We start from the raw sequence: 13,662 nt of genomic DNA on the forward strand, positions 1-13,662 counted from the left end.
ACTGCAGCCTGTCTTTGCATGCTGGGGAAATCCCAAACTCACCCTTGACTCTGGTCCTGCCTCTTGCTAGTCTGGACGGAGGATACGGAGGGATGCGTGTGAGCGAGTAGAAGCTAGCCTACTAACATTTGCTGCTCCACATGTGACCCTCAAAAATATTTCTCAGAAGGGAAAGCAGATCTCTGGTTCAAAATGGCCCCCCACCCCCTATGCAGAAAACTTAGCAGGATTAACTTTGCCTCATCCGATCTCCATTACTTAGCCTGCTTCTCTATTAATACCTGCAGAAGTCAAAACTCTTCACTGGGAGGTGGGCACAGGTAGAGTTCGCTGGACTATTTCTGGTATGCTTCACAGTGGGAAAATTTCCATTCTTCCATTTCATTGCATTCTGTTTCCTTCACCACCACCCCCTCCCTGCTCTCCACCATGTTTCTTCATCGCTACCCGCAGAGCTATATTAAATTAAGACATTTTCTTTTCCTTTTTTAAAAAGAACTCTCTATCAACCCAGCGCTTGCTTAATGCCACCATCTTGTAGCCAGATGTCAACCACAAAATCGGGGGGCGAGCGGGGGGGATCCGAGCCAAGGGAACTTCAACTGATCAGGGAAAGAGGCGAGATGAAGTAGCAAGATTGGGACCATAAAAGCAAAAACCAGAGCTGCTTAATCACATGGAAAAATTTAAACAACTAAAGCCTGGGAGCAGATCACATTGGGTTGCTTCCAAATAAGTTTTACTCAGAGTAGAACCATTGAAAACAGATGGAACGAAGTCATTCATGTTCATGAATTCCAATGGGCCTACCCTGAGCAGGACTAACATGCACAAACCATTGGTGGTGTTCTACTTTTACTCAGAGTAGACACATTGCATGAACATGGCTAAGTTAGACCCATTGTCACTGAAGGTCTATTTGGTTATTATTTTCTCCATCAAATAAGAACATAGGAAGCTACCTTCTACCAAGTCAGACCACTGGTCCATCTAGCTCAGGCATCCCCAAACTGCGGCCCTCCAGATGTTTTGGCCTACAACTCCCATGATCCCTAGCTAAGTGGACCAGTGGTCGGGGAAGATGGGAATTGTAGTCCAAAACATCTGGAGGGCCGAAGTTTGTGGGTGCCTGATCTAGCTCATGGTTTTCAGAGAAAAAGGTTCATCTCAGAAGTGCCAGGGATTGAACCTGGGCCCTTTGGAATGCAAGGCAGATGCTCTGCCACTGAGCTACAAACCTTCCTGCAAAGGCATGGAAATGTATAGGGAGCTGCCTTATACCCACTCTTCTAAAAGTCAGATAGCTTCCCTAATTACGAACCCTGAAATTTGGGATCACGTACAAACCAGGGCCCCTGAATCCAATGGACTTAAGTCTGTCATGTTCACTACTCTGAGTAGGACTTGCATTGGATACTACCTAGTGATCAGGGCAAGTGATCGAAAACCAGACCCTGGTAAATAGGCAATTGGTGCTTATAATCCCAAAGGACTGCATCAATATTCCCATCCAGAAACATTTGGCTATGCAAATGTTTCCTCCAGGCGCTTGCTCTCTTTTTCCTTTGAACTTCCGGCAAAGAGTCACAGTCTGTTTGCTTGTTCTTCGACCACAGAAGGCCTTTGCAGTCGTGTGTGTGTGTGTGTGTGTGTGTGTGTATGCTGAGCTTGCCGAGAGAAATGAAGTCATGCCACAGGGATTTTCTGCAGTGTTTTTTCTTTTTAAAATAATAATAAAATAAAAAATATTGCACAATTCCTTCATTGCTGGGATGTTTAAAAAAAGAAAAGAATTTTCAAAGAAAACACAAGCTGATTGTTTGTGCTTTTGCTCTACAGCCAATGCAGCAGCTTGAATATCTCTTTTTGCAAGATCAGAGGAAGGGAAAGTCCCAGGAAGAATTGTTCCTCCATGTTTGTCTTGAACTTCAGATGGCAACGCTGCGGCCGCACTCCTTAAGGTGCCTGTAAATCTCGAAGTGTTTCATATAGGCTCCTTGTCGTGTGGCCATTAAGTTTTATAACCTTTATGCTTCAAGTGAAACAATGACTGCGAATTCCTTCTAAATGTCATAATGCATCCCACATGCTAGCAGCTCCAAGCGTACAACCCAAGATCAACAACGAGCATTTAATAAGATGCGGGGCCATCTGCATCAAAAAGCACCAGCGGGATAGAAATGTCATAGTATTGCAGAGCTGGAAGGTACCCCAAGGGGTCATCTAGTCCAACCCCCTGCAATGCAGGAATCACAGCTACAGAACCCTGACAGATGGCCATCCAACCTCTGCTTTAAAAACCTCCAATGAAGGGATAGCCCACCACCTTCCGAGGGAGTCCGTTCCACAGCCTCAAATAGCTCTTGCCATTGGAAAGTTCTTCCTAACGTTTAGTTGGATTTTTGCTTATGCCCAGAATATAACCCCCACATAAATTGGGAGGAGGGGACCTGAACAGATTTATACCCATTTCACAGCCTTTCAAGGTGGAAGCTGAAAGGCAGCTATTAGACTTAGTATAATCAGAATCAGATTTCACCTTTCAGCTAAACTTAGCCACAAGACTAAGTCCCACTGCAACTATAGACTCCCGGGAATCAGTACAAGACCATTTTCCATCTAGGTTCAGGCGTTGGTCCAAGAAACAGATCATCTTTATCGGGAGATGAAGCACAGGTTGCTTCACTTTGATGTCTCAGCAGGTTCAATGCCATCCACCAATTCCACCATGGCATCCTACTGGACTGACTTAGTGAGCTGGTAGCTGGAGGCACTGCCGTTTTCACCTTGAACTTTGATCGTGTATCTTGTATGGAGGCTAGAAAGGGGTGCATGAGCCTGTGCAGAAACTAGCCTTTTGGACGTAGGTAAAAAATTTACATGTGATGCTCCTCCCATTTTTGCCTCTGGCCCCACCCAACACATGGGGCCCTCAGAATACTAGCTGAGTACCAAGCCGCTATGCACCCAAAATACTATGAGATCACATTCTTCGTTGAAGCTTTCACTATCGGCTCCACATTCTGCCTGTGAGACTCCACCTTGGCGTATTGCATTCTGCACCCTGATTTGCTACCGCTTGCATCTGCCAGACAAGAGCAGACTCCTCCACCCCCTACCGCACAAAGACCTGCCCCAAAGCTGACAGCCACCGGTTCTCTCCCTAAACATTCGGGGTCTGAAACTCCGAGCAGTTAGCAGCTTCCAAGGAAGAGGCTATGGCGTTGCCAACTTCTCTTTTCATCAGAGAATCAAGCAAATGGTCTCAAACAGCCTGGAATGGGCTCAGACTCCCAAAGGCTAGCCAATCAGAACAAAAGAAAGCCACACTGTCTAAATCTAAACACACACACACACCCTGTGGAATATGTTAGACGAACTTCCTTCTGTAGAAAGTAGATCTGCACCAGCTTTCTGGTGTAGATGGTTCTGAGCCCCTTCCAACTCTACAATTCTATGATTCTACTAGCTGGCCCGGCCACGTGTTGCTGTGGATCATCATTCCCCACCCCCACCCTGTGTCAATACATGACGTATCCCGCCCCCTCCTCCCCCCACCCCCAATGTTTTTGTTTGGTGGGATTTTTTGAATTGCTGGTGGAGGTTGATAGAAATCAAGGGGAAAGTAAAGTAAAATGGGAAGTATAATGCACTTTTGTAATTGAATTTGGGTTGGTTTTGGTGTAGTGGTTAGTGGGGTAGTTGTAATCATAGAATCATAGAGTTGGAAGAGACCACAAGGGCCATCCAGTCCAAGCCCCTGCACATCAAAGCATTTCTGACAGATGGCTGTCAAGCCTCTGCTTAAAGACCTCCAAAGAAGGAGACTCCACCACACTTCTTGGCAGCAAATCCCACTGTCGAACAGCTCTTAATGTCAGGAAGTTCTTCCTAATGTTTAGGTGGAATCTTCTTTCTTGTAGTTTAAATCCATTGCACCGTGCCCACTTCTCTGGAGCAGCAGAAAACAATCTTTCACCCTCCTCTATATGGCATCCTTAAATATATTTGAACATGGCTATCATATCACCCCTTAACCTTCTCTTCTCCAGGCTAAACAGGCCCAGCTCCCTAAGCCGTTCCTCATAAGGCATCGTTTCCAGGCCTTTGACCATTTTGGTTGCCCTCCTCTGGACACGTTCCAGCTTGTCGGTATCCTTCTTGAACTGTGGTGCCCAGAACTGGACACAGTACTCCAGGTGAGGTCTGACCAGAGCAGAATACAGTGGTACTATTACTTCCCTTGATCTAGACGCTATACTCCTATTGATGCAGCCCAGAATTGCATTGGCTTTTGGTTGCAGTCTTTTGAGGGTGTGTGGTGTTTTTGAGTCAGGGTAATATGGAGATGGTCTTCTCCTTGCCCTGGTTAGGCTACCAGTGGCCACCAGCCACAATGGCTATGGTCCACCACCACTGAGAAAGGCAGCATATTGAGGAATATTGGTTGCTGGGAACCGTATTAGAGGAGTGTACTGTTGCACTCAGGCATACCCTCCAACATTTCTCCAATGAAAAGAGGGACATCATTTTCCACAATAAAAATAATTTCATACCCTGCCCCCCTGACTGGGTTGCCCCAGCCACTCTGGGCAACTTCCAACATAGATAAAAACATAATAAAACATTAAACATTTTAAAACTTCCCTATAGAGGGCTGCCTTCAGATGTCCTCTAAAGGTTGTGTAGTTACTTAGCTCCTTGGCTCGGGGGATCACATAACCCAATACCCTCCAACATTTCTCCAGTGAAAATAGAGACATCCTAAGGAAAAGTGGGACATTCCGGGATCAAATCAGAAACAGGGATGGCTTCTGTAAATCTGGGATTGTCCCTGCAAAATAGGGACACTTGGAGGGTCTGATCCTGCCTGCAGGTGTCCAGTGGGCACCAGGTTGGCATCTGGTGAGAGAACAGGATGCTGGACTAGATGGGCCAGCGGTGTGACCCACCAGCGCTCTTCCTGCATTCCAGATGTTTGGGACCAGATGTGCCATCAGGCCGTGCTGGAGGGCACCAGGTTGGCAAAGGCGGTTGCACGCTGTGGATTTCCGATCTTCCCGCCACCGAATGCTCTCGCCCCATCTGTCTTGCTCCTTTCTTTCCCTTTCTAACATCCACTTCCCTCGCTCCCACCCCTGCCTTTCCTGAAGGGTCAAAGGGCAGGCAGAAAACCAGGGAGGGTTTGGCAGACGTCTTTGGCTGACATGAGCCTGCTCAGGAGAGGTGAGAGGCAGGGGTTCGGGGAGCCTCGGGTTCAGAGCAAGGTTAGCCAAATATCAGATAAATTAAGCAGGAGCACCAGACAGCTTGGCTTGCGGGTGAACTTTTCACCCAGCCCAGCTAACCTGTTCCTGTCCTGGCCGTTGCACAGGTGGAGAGGGCTCCAAGGGATGCCTGGCCCTCAGTCTTTCTGCCTTCCTCTGTCAACGCGGGGGCAGGAATCAAAGCAAAGACCCAAGCAGGGAGGACACCCAGCTCGCAAGAACATAGAAAACTGCCCATTGGTCCAGAATGCATCCGAGGGGAGACACACAGACACATTCAGAAGGCCATTCTATGTGATGCTAAATCACTTTAATTAGGTAAAGGTAAATGGACCCCTGACCATTTGGTCCAGTCGTGACCGACTCTGGGGTTGCGGCGCTCGTCTTGCGTTATTGGCCGAGGGAGCCGGCGTACAGCTTCCAGGTCATGTGGCCAGCATGACAAAGCCGCTTCTGGCGAACCAGAGCAGCGCACAGAAACGCTGTTTACCTTCCCGCTTGGAGTGGTATCTATTTATCTACTTGCACTTTGACGTGCTTTCAAACTGCTAGGTGGGCAGGAGCTCGGACCAAGCAACGGGAGCTCACCCCGTCACAGGGATTCGACTTTAATTAGGGATGTCCAAATATGTCCATTGCAGTTTCTCATTTCCCCCAATCCTCCCTGTGAAAATTCACTGGCATTTCAGTGTGAATGTTTCTTAATAGTGCACTGGTTTGAGTGTCGGACTAGGACCTGGGAGATCTGGGTTCAAATCCTCGCCACTCGGTCCTGAAGCTCACTGGGTGACATTGGGGACAGTTCACCTTCCTACCTCACAGGGTTGTTGTGAAGATAAAATACCACCTGGAGCACTTTCAGAGGAAAGGTAAGTTATAAAGGCAATCAATCAATCAATTATTAAATTTGCCTAATATTTGTATTTCTGCAAAGCAATTTCCTCTACTGTAACACATTACCAATAAAAATAAAAATGCTACTTTCACTCATCTATGCAATGCTATGCACACTTTACCCTTTCAATGTATTTATGTACAAATTACTTGGGTAGAGGAGTCCATTGCAAGATTCACAGAAGCGTGAATTTCGGATGGATGGCCCTGTTTTGGTTTGCACTTCCTTTCAGAAAGTGTGAATTAGGTGAGCTCACCTTCAAAGGCAAACTGCAACTAAGTTCTCTCCCATCCATTGATGGATCTGGATGGCTGTGTGTTTGTATCACTGATCAACTAGTATAATGCTCTTCTAATGGTTTGGGTTCTTTTTTTATTAAAAAACAGAAAATGATTATTAATATATGATATGTGATTCTAGGTCATTTCTCTTGCAATACTGAATTTATTCTTTTCTAAATTGTCGGGTTTTATCTTCTTCATATTTACTGATACGTTTTGCAAACCGTTTTCTCCCCATATCTTTTCCCCAACTCCCCGCAAATGTTCTACATTTAGATATTAAGCAGGTGTCCACTGTAAGATGCTCACTGTGGGAAAGCAGCATAAAAAGAATCTAAAATCGGTGAAAAAACACATCAATATTGCTTTGTACCTGACTTCTGAGAGCCTTCTGAATGTAAAGCAATTAAGAAATGTTCTTATAGAAAGCATAACATCAGGAGGAGACCCTATTGGACATGAATGCATCCACTGGGTTTCTGAAGACACCCCCCCCCCAATTCAAAAGCCCACCAGGTGTAAAATTTGCCAAGTCAAGACAGAAATCAGAAAATGGCCAAATCTGAACCAGAAACCACTTGCCCTTTGTTTGCCCTGTAAGATCGCTGAGGAAATTCTATTCATAGCACTGCACCATGCAGAATATTAATTGGGCAAACATCCGAAAATGGGCATTTTCTGTTCTTGTTCTTGTTCCTCCTCTCAGTTGTTCTTGTTCCTCCTCTCAGGATGTCAGTTGCTCCGGACATCCTTTGCCCATGCCCTCCCTGAGCCATAAAATCGGATCCTATTATGATTGAATCCCCCAAATTCCTGTTTTATTTGCTGCTGTTTTATTTGTTTAAGGTTGCGTTTTTGCTTTAACGATATTGCTTGCTTTTATGCTGTACGCTGCTTAGGGGTCTTTAAAAAAATACTGAGCAGTTCAACTGTTGCCAAATAAAATAAAAAGGAGAAAGGGATATGCAGAACTAAACATACAGGAACAAATCTCCACACCGAAACCAAACATAATAAATTAATATCACAAGGTTCCAAGTAACGCAAAAGGGTTTACATTACCTCATTACTGCAGTACATTATAAAAGGACTACACAGTATTTCTCAATAAAGACATTATCTTGTCTGCCCTCTCTGGTTCTCACCATATAAGTAAGGTGAACCATGCATACTATCCCAGATTTTAGTTGTTGTCTCATGGAGAGTGTTTTCCTCCCCACACCCCCATTTTGACAAACAATATTTTTGGCAGCAGTTAAGAGATGTTGCATTAATTCCCCGCCCTCTACCGGTACTAATACACTTTCCTTAACATATCCCAGACCCTCTACGTGTCCCTATTTTCCAGGGACAATCACAGATTTACAGAAGCCATCCGGGTTTCTAATTTGATCAGGGAATGTCACACCATTCCTAAGGACGTCCCTATTTTCTTCAGAGAAATGTTGAAGGGTATGGAGTTATGCAACCCCCCAAGCCAAGGAGATAAGTATCTACACAACCTTTGGAAGACATCTGAAGGCAGCCCTGTATAGGGAAGATTTTTGGTTTTTTTAAATGTTCAGTGTTTAATTATGTTTTTATCTATGTTGGAAGCTGCCCAGAGTGGCTGGGGCAACCCAGTCAGATGGGGATATAAAAGATAAAATTATAAGGATGGAATAGGATGTCCCTCTTTTCGTCAGAGTAATTCTGGAGGTCTATGATATCCAAATAGTAAAATTACACGACCCATGGGAAAACTACGGTCAGTTATTACTTCAATGTCCATTGCTGTATCTTCCCAGACAGATGGAGGGAAAGACGATGAAGAAAAAACCGACGACGACCCATTTTAGGACCACATCTGCACATTTCTTCTTGCAGATGAGATCTGGCCCCTTCCCAAGAGACTCCCAGCTCCCCAATCTGAAGCCAGCCACCCATTCCCTCCTTGAACAAAGTGCCTAGAAGATCAGGCCAGGCAGAGCAGCTCCTTGTGAGAGTGACCCAGCCGAGGAGACGGAGGCTCCCTCTGCCCTGTTCCATTACTCTTTTTGATTGACACTTTAATGAGGGTACGACGGGTCGCCCCCCTGCTGGGGGGCTGGTTCATGCCCCGTTTATCTCACAGTCCATGTAAGCCGAAAATAGCCGCTGGGCTGAGTTTCACCGGCCTGTGACCCAGCAAACCCCACCGTGATGGATTGAGTGACTGAGGCGAGTTGGCAGCAAAAGTGTGTAGCAACAGTTTTGTTCTGTCAGCACAACACAATGGATTTGCTGATCCCTGGGTTTTTCCCTCCACAGCCGCTGCCGCTGTCTCTCGCAGACCTCCCCTCCCTTTGCAGGGGAATGGAGTGGGGAGAGGGAGAGGGATGAACAGGAATGGAAAACCTTCGGATTTCAGTTTCTCTCTGCTTCTCCAGCTTAAATTCAAGTTCTGCAGCAATTTGCAACCTTCAAGAAAAAAAGTTATCCTGAAAATTCATGAGCACTCTAGTGCAAATTTCGACCCATTCAGAGTGCACACGTATACATATGTATGTATATGTATATGCAAGCAAATCTCCTTATTTAATGCGATTTTTGTATGTTATTTTCACATATATACCTGCGCACATGGCTTGTTCAAACTGCGTAGCAAAATTCAGCAAAGCGCGTATTTCAGACGACAGCTGTGTTTCACTCGGTGTACCGTTTTGCGTACTAGGCGGTTTCCCATTAAATGCAGTGCAATAAAATAAAATTGAATCCCTCCCCCCCCAATCCCTAGCTACCAAGGAAAAATAAATGATGTTTGAAAAGTCAGGCTCGACCCTTCCTCTCCGCACCCTCCTCCCTGTAGCCATTGAAGATGATGAAGTATTGGGAATGGACAACAGGAAATTTAAACTTTCCTTTTCTTGCCTTTTAAAACAGCTGCTCAGGAGCTGAATGGATGAGGCTCCTTTGTTGGGTGTGCCTGATTCTGCTCTGGCTCCGATTCTGCTCTGGCTCTGGCAGTTCCAAAAGGCAACAGTCACCAGATGTTACCAGACACTCTGTGACCCTCAGGGTAGGGTGGGAACACACTCTTGTGCTATTTAAAGCTAGGTGATGTCAGTGCATCTTGTACAGCTTTATACTTGAGCCATGCTTGTTTAGGTTTGTTATTATTTACAACTTGCACAGAGCCATCAGGGCAGCAATGGAGGAAGAAGAGGGGCCCTCAAAGCGCTCACAACATCTAATGAAACTTTTAACACATGGCATGATAATAGTCCACAATTTTATCAGGACAAGTTATTCGTTGTTTACTGTTGTAACATTTGTTTCCTCAAAATTTATCATCTGTGGCGCTGTGGGTTAAACCACTGAGCCTAGGGCTTGCTGATCAGAAGGTCGGCGGTTCGAATCCCTGTGACGGGGTGAGCTCCCGTTGCTTGGTCCCAGCTCCTGCCAACCTAGCAGTTTGAAAGCACATCAAAGTGCAAGAAGATAAATAGGGACCGCTACAGCGGGAAGGTAAACGGCGTTTCCGTGCGCTGCTCTGGTTCGCCAGAAGCGGCTTTGTCATGCTGGCCACATGACCTGGAAGCTATACGCCGGCTCCCTCAGCCAATAATGCGAGATGAGCGCGCAACCCCAGAGTCGGTCACGACTGGACCTAATGGTCAGGGGTCCCTTTACCTTACCATGAAAATAAATAAAATCAGTATTCCAATGATATAGGCAATAAGCCTAGGTTAAAATGGTGCTTTTATTAAGTAGCAACCTCTTTGATACTCCCCCCCCCAATATTGTGACAAATATTTTCTATACATAAAAAGTATATTTTAATTAACCTCCAAAAAGCATTAATCACCACAGGAATATTTCGCCTGTTGTTGTGAAAATAAGATGTCCAAATTGGTCCTTCGGGTGCTTATCCATTTTAGTTTCACACTGATGTTGCCTCACAAGGCGCATGATGGTGTTGGCGAAATGTGAATTTTTCCCTCTCAAAGGCCTTATTGTTTGGAAGAAGTCTATAGTGGAATGTTAAGACAGCTAGGTGGAGATTACGGCTGTTTGTCATCAAATTTGGGATTAAGAAGTCCATTAAAGAAACTGTTAACTAGATTTGGGACATCTTCAGTTACCACCTGCTCGAAAAATATACCCTGGTTCATTATATGCACAATTTTGGAGGTACACAGTTCCATTTTTCTACATCTATTTCACACCTCTTTTATTCTTATATGTATTCCCCCCCCTCCCATAGGAAGGCACCGTAAGACTCCACAATCGGCAAACAGCACCACTATTTCAGATATACAGTTTTGATAAACCCGGAGCCTGCAGTCCCCTCATTGCAGTCCCCATCTGGATTGGGCCCCACACCTATTTTTCTTTGTATCTGGGGTGGGAGAAGCTCCCATTTAGGAAGAGTGTTCAGAGCCATGCACTTCCCCCAAGATGGCAATCCTGCACATACCCGCTGCCCCCCAATAATTCCAAATCAGGCCAGCAGCCGAGGGTATTAACTCCATGCCAGCAGCTATTTCAGAATTCTCCCATTTGCAAAATGGCACACTTGACTCTTTGAAGGGTATCCATATCCACTGGGGGGGGGGGAGAGAGAGAGAGATAAGAATCCACACGGGAAGATATTTTAAGCCATGGGCTTTGGAATCTGAATGCAATGTTTATTCGCTTTGTAATGGGGTATTTGTGCCAATACCAACAGAAGAGTCACAGCTCCATACACACACACACACACACACACACACACACACACACACACGACTGTGGTTCCTAATGCTGTTTTTTTTAAAAAAATAAAATAAAAAGCTCTTTTCCCCCGACAAACACTCTGCAAAAGTTTGGAATGACTCCTTTTGCAGACACTAGATCTGAAACCAAAAGCAGAGGAGCTGGACGAGGGTCCCTCTCATCCAGAATCCCGCTGAAAGGCAGGAGGCAAAGCTGTGCTTTCAAGATGGCGTCAGGAAGCTGCTTTCCTGGCCCCGCACAACCATGTGGCTGGCTAACTTCTGCCATAGGAGAGAAAGTGACTGAAGTTACCCTGGTTTGAATTGGAAGCTGTGCATTTCAGAGTAACAGCAACACTTGATGGACTCTCCCCACGAAGTGCTTTGGGCCGTTGCAATTGGTAGCACGCGTTCGATACGTGGCCTAACCGCAAGGATTCACAGCAGCAGCAGCTATTTCGTCCCCCTTTCTATACTACCTATAGGAAAGTGGAGGTTGGTCCATTAAAGTGAATGGGGAGCTGCCCCATCACCTTCAGTCTGGCCTCAGTCAGCTCCCACCTCCCTGCCTTCTTTCTTACAAGTAGTTGGGGGTGGGGGTGGTACTGGCCGTCAGCTTCTTCCTTTCTAGTCTCAGGTCTTGTTCAGCACGGAGCCTTGGAGATGAGCAGTAAAGTTGATTCTTTATTCAAGGAAACGGAATACAAACGCAGAAACTTAAGGCAAGAGTTGGCCCCCTGGCAAAGCAGTTGCCAGTGCTGACCACCCGGGACTCCCGCTTCAATGTTTTCTTTCTACTATTGCCACCCTCCCTCCGCTTGCTTGGAAAGGTGCCTCTTGCAATAAGTAGCAGCTTTACACCAAATCAGACCACCACTGGTCCATATAGCATTGTGGGCACATCTGGGATTTTGAAGAAGCACTGTGGATGCTTGGTCACGTCTAAAAAGGTAGAGAAAGCCGACACCAGCTTCCCCCACCCCCACAAAGAAGAACTTTGACAGAGAACTTCCATGTGAGTGCCATAGGAGGTGGGCCTGTAGGCGTTGTGCTGACGACCCCTGGTCTACTGTTTCTTCCCAGCTCTACACATAGAGGCCCATGGATTGTCTGCATGGAAAGTGTTTGCTCTTTTCACCAAGCGACAGCCCTTCCCAGAGCTCCGAGGCATGGAGCCAACTTGGAATTCATAGTCACCATCCAAAGAATGCGGAGACAAGAGGAGAGAGCAGCAGTAGCATTTATTAATCCTCAGATTTAAGACTACAGGACTGCAGTATTAAAACTCATAAACTTCCATTCCTCCCTCCTCCCCCCCCCCAAAAAGGCAGTTGATACTTTCCGGTCGTCTTATATACCTGGTGTTATTTCCGAGTCCGTTTTCTGCTTAAGGCCAACAGAGGGGAACTTGTGTGTGTGTGTGTGTGTGTGTGTGTGTGTGTGTGTGTGTGTGCGCGCGCGCAATAACATCACTTTCGCCTGCAAATGTCCCACTATAAAAGGAGGCATTATTGTTTAAACATCAACACTGCCTTATAAAGTGAACATCACAAAATACAAGAAAAGTTACACAGATGATTAAAAAAAACCAACTCTCCTGTTTCCCTTAAACTGAAGATTCTTGCTCCCTGCAGGGATCATTGCAGCACACACACACACACAAAACCCACCTCACCAGAATTATTTTATAGAGCAAACACCCTAGGTATCATTATTTGGCTGGAGCCCCCTACCCTTTGCCCTTCCAAACAATGAACCTAAATAATTCTGGAGCCTTCAGCACACAAAAGCACTCAACGGTCGAAAGGAACATGTCCCACACTCGTTGCCAGGCCCCATCCTGACTCCGCCATAACCCAGCTTAGTGCAGCTCACTCGCAAGCACCTGGAACAAACAAAAAAATGAGCCTCAAAGTGTTCCAGGTGTCCCCATCACCACCTCCACAGGAAAAGCATTGTTTCAAAATGCTCAGAATCAGTGCAATAGAAAACTCAATATAACTTTTCCTTTAATTTCTTTACACGAGATAGACCATTATACACCCTCACAACACCCTGTGCACTTTCTTATTTACACCAAACACAGTTGTACATACATACATACATATATATATATTTATATATATATATATATCTGTAGAGGTATATATACACACAGAGAGAGTAAGAAAATACAGGGCTTCCCCTAAAACTAAATGTATGTCAAATACGTCTTTGATCTTGTAGTTCCCCCATGGCAAGACTCTCTTTTGTTTCCAGGGCCTTGGCTTCCTAGGCTCACAGAACACACTTCCTAACACCCCAACGCTGGTCCTGTTCTTTTTCACCAAGCGCGGAGGCGACTTCCCCACAAGGTTTTGTCAGGGTCAGGAGTCCAGCTCGAGTTGATCTGGGTGCTCGCTGGATCTCAACATAAGCTGCTGTTCATAGAAAAGGCTCTTTGCATAGTTGATTTCTTGAGACAGCTTCACCGCATGGGCCTCGGATGTCACGTGGACCTGCAC

General features: G+C 45.8%; 1 protein-coding gene across 4 annotated transcripts in view; it reads right to left on the reverse strand.

Moving 5' to 3' along the window:
• Positions 1-11,271: 11,271 nt before the first annotated feature.
• The window catches only part of VPS13D (vacuolar protein sorting 13 homolog D), a 132,692-nt gene continuing 130,301 nt past the window's right edge, over positions 11,272-13,662 (reverse strand). For 3 of the 4 annotated variants that reach the window (XM_060276154.1, XM_060276153.1, XM_035120294.2), the window contains one exon: positions 11,273-13,656. In XM_060276154.1, the coding sequence (XP_060132137.1) occupies positions 13,525-13,656 (132 nt within the window). In that variant the 3' untranslated portion in view covers positions 11,273-13,524. Of the gene's footprint in view, positions 13,657-13,662 lie in introns of all 4 variants that reach the window. The other variant, XM_060276152.1, reaches the window with a different exon arrangement.

The sequence above is a fragment of the Zootoca vivipara genome, chromosome 6 (assembly GCF_963506605.1).
Source record: "Zootoca vivipara chromosome 6, rZooViv1.1, whole genome shotgun sequence".
NCBI lineage: Eukaryota > Metazoa > Chordata > Lepidosauria > Squamata > Lacertidae > Zootoca > Zootoca vivipara.